This window comes from Labeo rohita, chromosome 7, assembly GCF_022985175.1.
Source record: "Labeo rohita strain BAU-BD-2019 chromosome 7, IGBB_LRoh.1.0, whole genome shotgun sequence".
Lineage (NCBI taxonomy): Eukaryota > Metazoa > Chordata > Actinopteri > Cypriniformes > Cyprinidae > Labeo > Labeo rohita.
Window position 1 is genome coordinate 10,851,590 of NC_066875.1, and position 12,528 is coordinate 10,864,117.

Sequence of the window (12,528 nt, forward strand, 5' to 3'; positions counted from 1 at the left end):
AATCCAAACTGTCTGCAAGATAAGAAAATAGTTGTATCCAGTGCAGATGAAGGGGGAAAAAGTTTAATAAAACATTGCAAAATATCACATATACAAAATATACAATGTATATTTTGATTACTCATATACTAAACTTAAAGTATAATAATATTAATATTGATATATTATGAAGCACATATTAATGTAATGTCATATCACCAGCTGTCTGTTAATTCACCAGTGTTGGGAAGGTTACTTTGGAAATGTAATAGGTTACAGATTACAAGTTACTATATTTAAAAAATGTAATAAGTAGTGTAACTTTTCAACTACTTTATAAAAGTAATGTAATGTATTACATTTGATTACTTTTTGATTACTTTTCAAAATTTCTCATATTTGCAACTGTTAATCATTTTGAAACATGTGAACCAGGCAGAGTTAACCTTACAGTAGCACTCAACACTTTTACTGTCAGACTTAAAAAAAATTCTTTATCACTTGAATTAAGATTATAATAAGTAAGGGATAATATAAAATTTTTTTTTGCAATAACAAATGGGTGGATGTATATTATCTGACTTATTACACAGCTGCTTGCCACAAAAGTAAATAATTAGACACGAAACACTGGTATGAGTTGAAATATCTGAAGGCAAAGCTTCCATGAAGAAATCAGCTGCTAGCAAGTGGCAAGTTGACAGAATTAAGAAATTATACACATAATATTGAACTGAGTTTTAATATTTTATTAGCTAACCAAACGCAAAGCTTCCACCAAGAAAAACTATCAAGTGTATAGTTCCGACTTAAGTTGCCCGGATGAGTTACTGGCTTTTACCAGTTGTTATTGGGGAATAACATACCTTGGAATTTCATGACTGACCAATCAGAATCAAGCATTCCACAGAGCCATGTAATAATTTAATTTAAAGCACAACCATCACAAATTCAGACTTAACATCTCTCATTTACTTTAATTTACTTATTATTCTGAGGTTAAATACAGATTTGAAATCATAACAAGAAATAGTTTAATAGCTATGATACTGGTTTTGAAATCAAAAGTTTGCATAAATATGACAGGAAACACTGGCATCTAACAATGCCTTGGGGGAAAAAAATGTATCTTAAAAAAATAAAGTATATGCATAAACCCAAATAGGTAATAAAACAGTTAAGAATAAGCATGTTGTCACCTTAGAATTATAAGGTTCTATCTGCATTCTGAGCACTTTTGAGATATTGAGCTTCAAAGTTTTTACATTCCATAGACTTCTGTAGATAGAACCATTTTTGTTTTCTAAAAAAAGGCCCTTTACAAAAGAAACATCACATAATGTAAATAAGTTGTCACTGAATAAGAATATGGGAATAACTCAATTTTAACAAAAATGTCAGATAGAACCTTACAATTCTAAGGCGACAATGTGTCCTATTCTGTGTCCTAAACTCCAGAAACACTGGTGTCTCATTTTAGAGCAGTCAATGCAATTTTGGAAAAATCAATTAAATCTGTATGTGGGTGAGTGTAAAAAAAAATATTCAGATGTAATCCCCTTTGTAATCATTAACATTTTCAAAAGTAACTTTAATTAAATTACACATTTTTTCTCAGTAACTGTAACTAATTACAGTTACATTTATTTTGTAATTAAATTACGTAATTACATGTAACTAGTTACTCCCCAACACTGTAATTCACAGAGTGGAATTCATGATGTGAATTAATGTGTTATTTTGGGTTTGACTGCTGTTCATTTTATCTTGTGGTGTGTTTTCATCTGTGCAGAGTGAAGAATGTATATAAGCCAACCTGTGGATTCTTCCAAAACATTCTTCATGCAGAGTATCGGGCGGCTACTGATGTCTACGCTCTTATGTTCCTTACTGATGTAGTGGATTTTATCATCATCGTCTTCGGTTTCTGGGCTTTTGGAGTGAGTACAGGAAACCTTGCATCTTTAGCCAAAAAACTTTAAAGAATGCCTACAGAATTGCTTTTGGAATTGCATAATTGGCATGATTTGGAACCAACCCTAAAGTAAAAAATTCTAACCAGCCTAAATGGAAATAATAACACACAACTACATTTAGGATACAGACTTGTTGACTTTGAACCAGTTTGAATGTGAATTGTTTGCTCTGTCTCAGAAACACTCGGCGGCAGCAGATATAGCCTCCTCTCTGTCTGAGGACCAGGTCCCTGAGGCGTTTCTAGTCATGCTCCTCATTCAGTTCAGCACCATGATTATTGACCGCGCACTTTACTTGCGGAAGAGCATCTTGGGAAAGCTCATCTTCCAGGTTATACTGGTTTTCGGTATCCACCTGTGGATGTTTTTCATCCTTCCTGCTGTCACTGAGAGGTAAGGGACGCTTCTCCACCTGTGTTCAGATACAGTTTGAGAATGGAAGAAGGTTCATAGATGATCTTTGACTTTTGTGATCTTTGATGATCAAAGACAAATGAGATATTTCTTAAGGAGTATATCATTTCCTTTATTTTCACAGGATGTTCAATCATAACTCAGTGGCCCAGCTTTGGTATTTTTTCAAGTGCATCTACTTCACTTTGTCAGCGTATCAGATCCGTTGTGGCTATCCTACACGAATCCTTGGAAACTTCCTCACCAAGAAATTCAATCACCTCAACCTCTTCCTATTCCAAGGGTGGGCACTTCCTTTTCATTTTCCAATGTCTTTTTCAAAGGTTTATTTGATAATAGGATAATATAATAGCCACTCTTTTTGGATTAGGCTTGAATGTAACTAATTTGTTTGTTTCCTTAGGTTCCGCCTTGTTCCATTTTTAGTTGAGCTTCGAGCAGTGATGGACTGGGTTTGGACGGATACGACCTTGTCTCTCTCCAACTGGATGTGCGTGGAGGACATCTACGCTAATATCTTCATCATTAAGTGCAGCCGAGAGACAGAAAAGGTAGCAGGTCCTCTTTCGAATGCAAAAAAATGTCACTATACCTCAAATTTTGGATTAGTTTTTCATTTGTCATTCAGGTGTATATATGGTCATAAGATCCTAGATTGACATTTCTAGACATAGAATATAAATCAGTGTCCCATTACAAAAGCTAAATAGATATGTTTAATAAACTACAATAAAAAAGAACTAACCTAGCAGTAAATATCTGTATCACTGAATAAAATATAGATATATATCTCACAATTCTGACTTTTCTGAGAAATGAAGTCAAAATTGTGTGATATAAACTTGAAATTCTGAGAAATTAAGTCAGAATTGTGATATAAACTAAATTGTGAACATATCAGTCCTTTTTCTCCTCAAAACTGGACTTTATAACTTGCAATTGCGAGTCTATATCTCGCAATTATGAGAAAAAAAAGTCAGAGTTGCGAGATAAAAAGTCGCAATTGCGAGAAAAAAAGTCAGAATTGCAATTCTGCAATTGTGAGTTTATATCCCACGAATGTGACTTTATAAGTCGCAGCTGTGCGTTTATATCTCACAGTTCTGAGAAAAAAAGTCTGAATTGCGAGATGTAAACTTTAAATTGTGAGAAAAAAGTCAGAATAGTGAGATAAAAAGTCGCAATTACCTTTTTTATTTTTTATTCAGTGGCGGAAATGGGCTTCCATAGTATCTTATATTGTATTTTCAGTTATTAATGAACTTTAATGGCATATTTAAGTGAAAGCTGACACTTTTTTGCCAACTTACCCATTGGTTTTAATTTGTGTGTGTGTGTGTGTGTTTTTATATTTTATTTTTTGAGAATTGCTCAGTTCAGTGTTTTAAGTCATATTCAGTATTCAGACATGTCCCAAATTTTGGTAATGATCTCATGGCTCAAATAAAATGTTATTTTGATTTGGTTGATCACTATTTTTGTCATTTTATCATTTGATTCTAATGTGTACATTTACTTTTGTTCTTAAACTTTCTCTCTGCAGAAATATCCCCAACCAAAAGGGCAAAAGAAAAAGAAGATTGTCAAATATGGAATGGGCGGCATTATCATTCTTTTCCTCATTTGCATCATTTGGTTCCCACTACTCTTCATTTCACTAGTTAAATCGGTAGTGGGTGTGGTTAACCATCCTGTTGATGTCAGTGTCACAGTCAGGCTTGGCGGTTATGAGGTAAAATACAGTTGTAACATTTCTATGAGTTTAATGTTTTGATCAATTTGAGAGTTTACATTTGAGATTTGATTGATATGTCCTCCTTCAGCCTTTATTCACAATGAGTGTACAGCAGCAGTCCATCCAGCCTTTCACTGAGCAGGACTACAATCAACTTGCCAATCTGTTTGGAAAAAATGCTGTAAGTGGACATCAACAGTAATATCTCTCAATCTCACATTAATATCACACTCAATAACAGTTGTTACCCAGTGATACTGATACCAGCAGGAAGTCTGATACAATGCTGTTATGTACACAATTTTTATGACAGCAAATGGAACATAGACAAAATTGCTGAAATTAAACAGTTTATTTTTAAAGCCGGTTGTGGCTAAATGGAACTGCAGAGATTGTAGGGACATTAAATGTCATCATGCCAAAAAGGAAAATTCTTACACTCACTAATCCTCTTTTACAGCCTCATAGTGTTTAAAGGATTAGTTCACTTCTAGAATTAAAAAAATTCCTGATAATTTATTCACCCCCATGTCATTTAAGATGTTCATGTCTTTAATGGGGTTCATGTCTTTAACGGGGTCTTTAACGAGGTCTTTAATGGACTTTAATGGGGATCAATGGGTTGAAGGTCCAAACTGCAGTTTCAGTGCAGCTTTAAATAGCTCTACACAATCCCATCTGAGGAATAAGGGTCATATGTAGTGAAATGATTGTTTTCTAAAAAAAAAAAAAAAAAGTATACATTTTAACCACAAATTGTGTCCGAACCTCACACAATAAAAAGAATTAGTCTGGTTTTAAAAGGTAGGGTGGGGCAAAAAATATTCCATCTCATGCTCTCCTCCAACAAAATTGTCCAACATCGTTTTACCTTTACGCGTTGTAAACACTGGGTTGGTACTTCCATGTACGTCACGCGTGACCTGTCCAAAGTGACTACGTAATGCATGAGGTCGAATACATATATATATATATATATATAGTAAATTATCAGTAAATATATATAGTAAATTATCAGGATTTTTTTATTCTGGAAGTGAACTAATCCTTTAAACACTTTGAGGCTGTGAAAGAAGACTAGTGAGTGTAAGAATTTTTCTTTTTGGCATGATGATGTAATAATGCCAAAAAATAATACTTTTGCAAACTATTCTAACTCAGACTTCTTAAGAAACACTTTTAGACTAAAAGGGTTTTCAAGATTAGATTAATGATGGTGACATTGAAGTCATGTGACCATGATGTAGTTTGTTTATAGCCTACATTAAAGGAGAAGCCCACTTTCAGAACAAAAGTTTACAGAAAATGTACTCGCCCCCTTGTCATCCAAGATGTTCATGTCTGTCTTTCTTCACTCGCAAAGAAATTGTTTTTTGAGGGAAACATTTCAGGATTTTTCTCAATATAATGGACTGATATGGTGCCCCGATTTTGAACTTCCAAAATGCAGTTTAAATGCGGCTTCAAACAATCCCAAATGTGGTTGTAAACGATCCAAACCGAGGAAGAAGGGTCTTATCTAGCGGAACGATTGGTTATTTTCATTTAAAAAAAAAACAATTTAAATACTTTTTAATCTCAAACGCTCGTCTTGTCTTGCTTTCCCTGAACTCTGTGTATTATGGTTCAAGACAGCTAGGGTATGTCGAAAAAGTCCATTCGTATTTTCTGTATTTCGTATTTTAACTTTAACTTCAAAAATCATTTCAAAATCATCCTACATCGCTGCAGAAGTACCGACCCAGTCTTTGCAAAGTAAAACATGCAAAGAAGATCAAACACCCTTAATAAAAAAGGTAAAACAGCGATATAAGGTGATTTTGAAGTTGAGGGAGAACAGGAGATGGAAGTTTTTCAACATACCATAACTGTCATGAACCGGAAAAAAAAACAGTTCAGGCAGAGCGAGACATAAAAGAGATATAAAAAGTATTTAAAATGTTTTTTTTTTTTTAAATGAAAACAACCGATCGTTTCGCTAGATAAGACCCTTCTTCCTCGGCTGGGATCGTTTGAAGCCGCATTTACACTGCATGTTGGAAGTTTAAAATCGGGGCACCATAAGGATTTCAGGATTTTTTACGGGGCACCATAAAAATCCTGAAATGTTTCCCTCAAAAAACAATTTCTTTACGGCTGAAAAAAGACAAGGGGTGAGTACATTATGTAAATTTTTGTTCTGGAAGTGAATTTCTCCTTTAAGCTTTTTACTTCAGGCAATCCTATTTAGGCTTCAAAGTTCATACAAGTTCATTTGTGAAGATAGCGTGATGAACAAAACATAAGAATCATAACTTTTATTGGACACGAAGAGATTTTCTGCAGTAATCCAAAAGCCAGTGGAAAATCCTCTTAGGTTTTTGTTGAAGAAAAGAGGATACTGATAGATATAACAGTTGGCTTGTCCGTTAATGTCCAATAATGAAATGTGTCCACAGGTGGCCATGCAGTTTATTACCATGTACAGCTATGAAGACATAGTCACAGCCAACATTGAGGGCAGCTCAGGGTCAGTGTGGCGGATCAGCCCACCGAGCAGACAGGAGCTAATAAAGGAATTGCTTGGCACCACAGGTGACATGACCCTCCGTCTGGATTGGAACTTCCAAAGGTCAGTTTGAAGGAGGAAGACAGTGGTTTTGAATTATTTTTGCCTCTGTTGACAGCTCAGGACCTCATGCTTATTATGTGTTTGTGTCTGAAAGGGACCTGGGGAAAGGTGGGACAGTGGAGCATACTTTTGACAAGCACGCCATCAGCTTGTCACCGCAGAACCCAGTAAGAGCAAATCTGGCCTCGCTGCTTTTGGGCACCCAGAAGGATCCTGTGTAAGTTTCGTGACTATGTATGGAAAAAACTTCATAAAAAAAGTCATACTAGATACAATTCTGATGTAATTTTTTCACTCTGGTAAAATTTGTGAGGTGCACAAGTCATGATAGATCACTTAAAAAGGTTTTAAAGTTTATTTTTTTTAGAAGTCTAACAACGGTCCTCAAATGTGGGGCAATCAAAGTGGACAGTGTTCACAAAAGCAGAGTCCAAATTGCATCGCGAAGCATCAGTTTTAGAGGATGGAAGTAATGAAACATTTAAAATTTGACAATTGTTTTATGATAGAAATGTTAAACGACTGACAGTGCTATCCAGTGATGCAAACTACTAAACTTTTTCTCCCAAATATGGCCTTTTTTAATTGAAAATATGGTAGAATTTATGTGAGGAGGCAAGTGGCGTTTTCATTTTCAACATGTTAGGCTTACAAATAAAAGTGCATAGTTCACAATTTTCTTTCTTTCATTCATTCATCTATTCATTCATTCATAAAGAAAGAAAGAAATAGATTTCCCTCAGTGTTCAAGAATTGCATACAGCCTTGTTTTTGGCTCATTTTTGATAATCTCTGTAATTCTCTTGTAGGCGTGTGCCGTACATGTTTCCTAACTACATCAGAGCACCTACTGGAGCTGAAGCAAAACCTGTCATGCAGCTGTATGATGGTAAAAAGGATTCAAAAATCTATTGAATGCTTCAGTCAGGCACAATAAATTCTTGTGAATTTCCCTCTAATATGTTTCTAATGAATTGTGAGGGATTTCTACCCTGTCTGAGGCATACTGAATATTAATTTATACTGGTAACAATGTGTAACATCATATATGTAGGTTAACATTAGGTAATGCCTTAACAAACATTCACTAATGGGACCTTATTGTAAAGTGTTGCCATTTTTTAATATAATAAATTAGTTTCATTTTCATAATGCATTACGTAATGGCAGAATGTGGCATAACAGGTTAACAACATCAAAATTTCTTTAAAGGGGTCCTATGATGCTCTTTTACAAAGTCTTGATTTTGTTTTGGGGATGTACTAGAACATGTGCTCATGCTTGGTGGTTTGAAAAACACATTATTTTTCACATAATTATCATTACAATACCTTTCTCCCCAGCCTGGCACAAATGGCTCGATTAGTTCCTGGTTTGAAGAAAGCCCGCCTTCCGAAAACAAAATGTGTTGTGATTGGTTAGCTGTCCCAGTGCATTGTGATTGGCGAACAGCTTAGACAGTGTTTCAGTACTGCCATGCCCCTTGCTAAAGCAGCAAGTTCCATCTGCTCCATTATAGTTAAGAATATATTACGGTATATTTGACGCTACAGTAGTGTTGGGTTCTATCGTCAGCCTGCGAGATCGCCTATCCATGATATTATCGTGCTAATAAATTTAATTATTGACATACTTAGTTTCATTGCCTGAAACCAGCTCCAGCATAAGGCTAAAAGCAGCCTAATGTTTTTTTTATATGACTTAATTTGTATTTAACATGACAACAATTGAATAAAAACATTGTAAGTTACTATTTATAATGCTTACATTTCCTTACATTACAGAAAACGAGCAAAGAACATTAACGTTGTCAAAGAACATCTTCACTGATTAGCCTAACCTAGTCTAGTGCAAGTTTATGCATTTTAAAAAAACACTTGCATTATAAGTGAAGCTATCTAAACTATTTGATGAATAAATCTCATTGAAGCATCCCAGAAGTGGCTCTCTACATCGCTAAAGTTAGGCTAACCCCCCATCTCATCTCTCCCCACCCCCATTTGAATTTCCATAGGCAGGATTTATTTTAATGATATTCTAAGGAGCTTTGTGACATCACAACACCCGGAAAACAAGGCTGTAGTCCAAAGGAGCTGTTCGTTGTAGTTCTTGAAAAGGGATTTTTTAAAAACGAAATGTCTCCCTTTGAAGTGGACTTAGAGATTTGTAACTTTGTAGATATTTTTTTATGGCCAAACATACACACCATACACTGACTAAATTTCAAAAAGTGAAATAACATAATAGGACCCCTTTAAAAAAATACATACGGTAATCTCTGCTGTTCAATGAATGATCTACACTACCAGGCAAAAGTTTTTCAGCAATAAGATTTGTAATGTCCTTTAAAGAATTATCTTCTGCTGACCAAGCCTGCATTTATTTGATCCAAAATACAGAAACAGCAGTAATATTGTGAAATAGTTTTACTATTTAAAATAACTGCTTTCTATTTGAATTTAAAATGAAATTTATTTCTGTGAGCAAAGCTAAATTTTCATTATCATTACTACAGTCTTCAGTGTCACCTGATCATTCAGAAATCATTCTAATATGCTGATTTGCTCTTCAAGAAACATTTGTTATTATTATCCATATTTAAAACAGATGAGTACGTTTTTTCAGGATTCTTTGATGAATAGAAAGATCCAAAGATCAGAATTTATCTGAAATAAAAATCTTTTGTTACGTTATAGACTATGCCATTCAAAAGCTTGGAGTCAGTATAATTTTTTTTAAATTATATATTAAATATAGAAATTAATGCTTTTATTTAGCTAGAATGCTTCAAATTGATCAAAAGTGATGATAAAGACATTTATAATTTTACAAAGGTTTTCAGATAAATGCTGTACTTCTGAACTTTCTACTCATCAAAGAAACCTGAAAAAATTCTACTCAGCTATTATAAAAATAATACAAGATTTTTGATCAGTAAATCAGAATATTACAATGATTTCTGAAGGATCATGCGACTGGAGTAATGATGCTAAAATTTAGCTTTGAAATCACAGAACAAATTACATTTTAATATATATTTAAAATGGAAAACAGTTATTTTAAATAGTAAAAATATTTCAAAATTGTATTGTTTTATCTGTACTTTGAATCAAATAAATGCAGGCTTGGTGTGCAGAAGAGCCTTGTTTAAACATTAAAAAACTTTTGACTGGTAGTATATACTGAATATATATAACTTATTTTTTCCTGGCAGGTGGTGAGGAGGGATATCAAGACGTGACTCTGTCGCTGAAGAGAGAAGCCTCTGTAAATACCACTGGAGCTCAAGAGTGGTGGGACATCAGCATTGCAGACTGCAGGGAGTCGTGTGGCGTTCTACCTATGGTCATCTTTAACGACAAAGTTAGCCCTCCAAGTTTGGGCTTCCTAGCAGGATATGGGTACACGACATTCATTCCTTTATTCCTGTATTCACTGTAAAACATTTAATAGTGTCAGTGTTATGTTTCAGAATATTTCTCAAAATTCTTCCAAATACTTTGCTTCTCCTCCTCCAGGATCATGGGTCTGTACGTGTCGGTGGTTCTGGTCATCGGCAAGTTTGTGCGAGGCTTCTTCAGCGAGATCTCTCACTCCATCATGTTTGAAGAACTGCCATGTGTGGACCGTATCCTCAAACTCTGCATTGACATTTTCCTGGTGCGGGAAACTGGAGAACTGGAGCTGGAGGAAGAGCTTTACTCCAAACTCATCTTCCTCTATCGCTCTCCAGAGACCATGATCAAGTGGACTAGAGAAAAGAATGAAGACTGAAACTGTTTTGTGGGTGGTGCAGCATCGCATGGTTGAACACGCTGCATCATGACGTCCGCTTCGCCTTGAGGTCAGCTGGAACCGGTGGAGCTTTATTGCTCATGTGAGCTTGTGACATTGTATAAGTTGGACGATTCAATGTCTTATAAACAATGAGTCTATAGCCATTTCTGCAGTGCTATGGACGTTGTTGGCTTCTTTGCACTCAGAGGTTGGATAACAGGGTTCAGGTTAAGCCTCTGTGTCTTATTCTTCCTGAACTGTTTAGTTTTGTCAGCAAGCTTGAAAAGCAGCCTCAATGTGAGTGATTCAGATGCTAGTCGTAAGGATCTTAAAACGTTAAACCAGTGTCCCAGTGACCAGTGGGCGCAGAATGGTAGGACCTTCAAATCCAAACACTATTAGAGTGAATCTTGCAAAAACATGTCTGAGTCATACTCTATCCCAAAATAACAGGAAGCTATACAATCCTTAAGAGGAAAAAAGGCTATTAAATGGATAGTTCACACAAAATTTTTTGTCATTTACTTGATATTTTGATGAATGTAGGTAAATAAACAGTATCTGGTATCCATAGGCTTACAGTATGCAGAAAAAAACTATAGGAGTTAACAAGGACCAGAAACAGTCCTTGTTTGGTTACCCACATTCTTTAAAACATCTTTTGTGTTCAGCCGGAAAAAGAAATACATAACGTTTTGTAACATCTCATAGGGTTACTCCACCCCAAAATGAACATTTTGTTAATAATCACTTACCCCCATGTCGTTTCAAACCTGTAAAAACTTCATTCGGCTTCGGAACATAATTTTAGAATTGATATTTTGGATGAAAACCGGGAGGCTCGACACTGTCCCACTGACTGCCAGGTAAATACCATTGTCAAGACCCAGAAAAGTATGAAGGACATCGGCAAAATAGTCACTTCATAAAATTAATGTTGAACCACGGATGGCAGATGGACTATTTTGACGATGTCTTTCATACTCTTCTGGGTCTTGACCGTGGTATTTACCTGGCAGTCAATGGGACAGTCACGAGCCTCCCGGTTTTCATCCAAAATATCTTAAATTGTGTTCCGAAGACAACAAAGCTTTTACATGTTTGGACAACATGGGGGTAAGTGATTAATGACAAATTTTTCATTTTGGGGTGGAGTAACCCTTTAAGGGTGAGCAAATGATAACAGAATTTTCATGTTTTGGGTGAATAATTTGTTTATAAGAAAATTTTAGGACTGTTACTATTAGTTTAAGACAACGGCCAATTTTTTTTCCTTGTGACTTTAGGACATGGTTTCTGTGGTTTTTGAGATTTTCACTCATTTTAACTTTTTTTCGTTCTGTTATTACAGCAAAAGTGTTTACAAGCCAAAGTATCTTAGGATGAGAGCCATTTAGTATTTTGTTTCTGGTTTTACAATTTTTGATCAAACACTTGAAGTCATTTTTCCTCATAAAAAAAGACCATCAAGTAATTTGAATCTGACAGCTGCATTGTTGTTTTAGAATGGAAAGTGCCATACTTCCATTCGCTAAGTGCTGGAATTCTGTGCTTAGCAATTGGGTTGTTAGGCCGTTTTGTAATTGTATATGTCTCAAGTGCACACATTGTGTAATGAGTGTGCCAAATCTCATTTGTAAGGGCTGGAATAAACATTTCCACTGTATGGTTATGCAAAGGGCACAAACAAGTACTCTTTGCTTTATTTTTTTTTTCTTCAGAAATCAAATGTGAGCCTGTAAAAATTCCTTGCTATGTAGCAGTTTGCTAAATTAAATCAAGAATGTTGCCCATCTGCACAAATAAATTACTGTTTTAATGCCTCTGGTACGTCTGAATTATTACTAAATGTAGATTATATTGCTTTAAATAGCAGCAGCAGGGTTCCTACACATTTTCCATTTCAGAATTCCATACATTTCCAGACTCAAATTTCCAAGCCTCTCAGTAGATTTTCAGACCATATTTAACAAATGGTTAATAGAGCATTATTTTCAGCGTTATAGTTGGTATATAGTACAGTCATCTGTAAACAT

The 12,528-nt window shown here is 35.1% G+C and overlaps 1 protein-coding gene across 1 annotated transcript in view; it reads left to right on the forward strand.

Moving 5' to 3' along the window:
* The window catches only part of piezo1 (piezo-type mechanosensitive ion channel component 1), a 119,484-nt gene extending 107,173 nt beyond the window's left edge, over positions 1-12,311 (forward strand). Inside the window, exons 41-51 of the mRNA XM_051115327.1 lie at positions 1,772-1,919; positions 2,134-2,348; positions 2,494-2,652; positions 2,773-2,920; positions 3,913-4,101; positions 4,193-4,285; positions 6,543-6,715; positions 6,810-6,932; positions 7,525-7,604; positions 9,930-10,116; positions 10,234-12,311. Coding sequence (XP_050971284.1) covers positions 1,772-1,919; positions 2,134-2,348; positions 2,494-2,652; positions 2,773-2,920; positions 3,913-4,101; positions 4,193-4,285; positions 6,543-6,715; positions 6,810-6,932; positions 7,525-7,604; positions 9,930-10,116; positions 10,234-10,489 — 1,771 coding nt within the window. The 3' untranslated portion in view covers positions 10,490-12,311. The remainder of the gene's footprint in view (positions 1-1,771; positions 1,920-2,133; positions 2,349-2,493; positions 2,653-2,772; positions 2,921-3,912; positions 4,102-4,192; positions 4,286-6,542; positions 6,716-6,809; positions 6,933-7,524; positions 7,605-9,929; positions 10,117-10,233) is intronic.
* Positions 12,312-12,528: the final 217 nt, after the last annotated feature.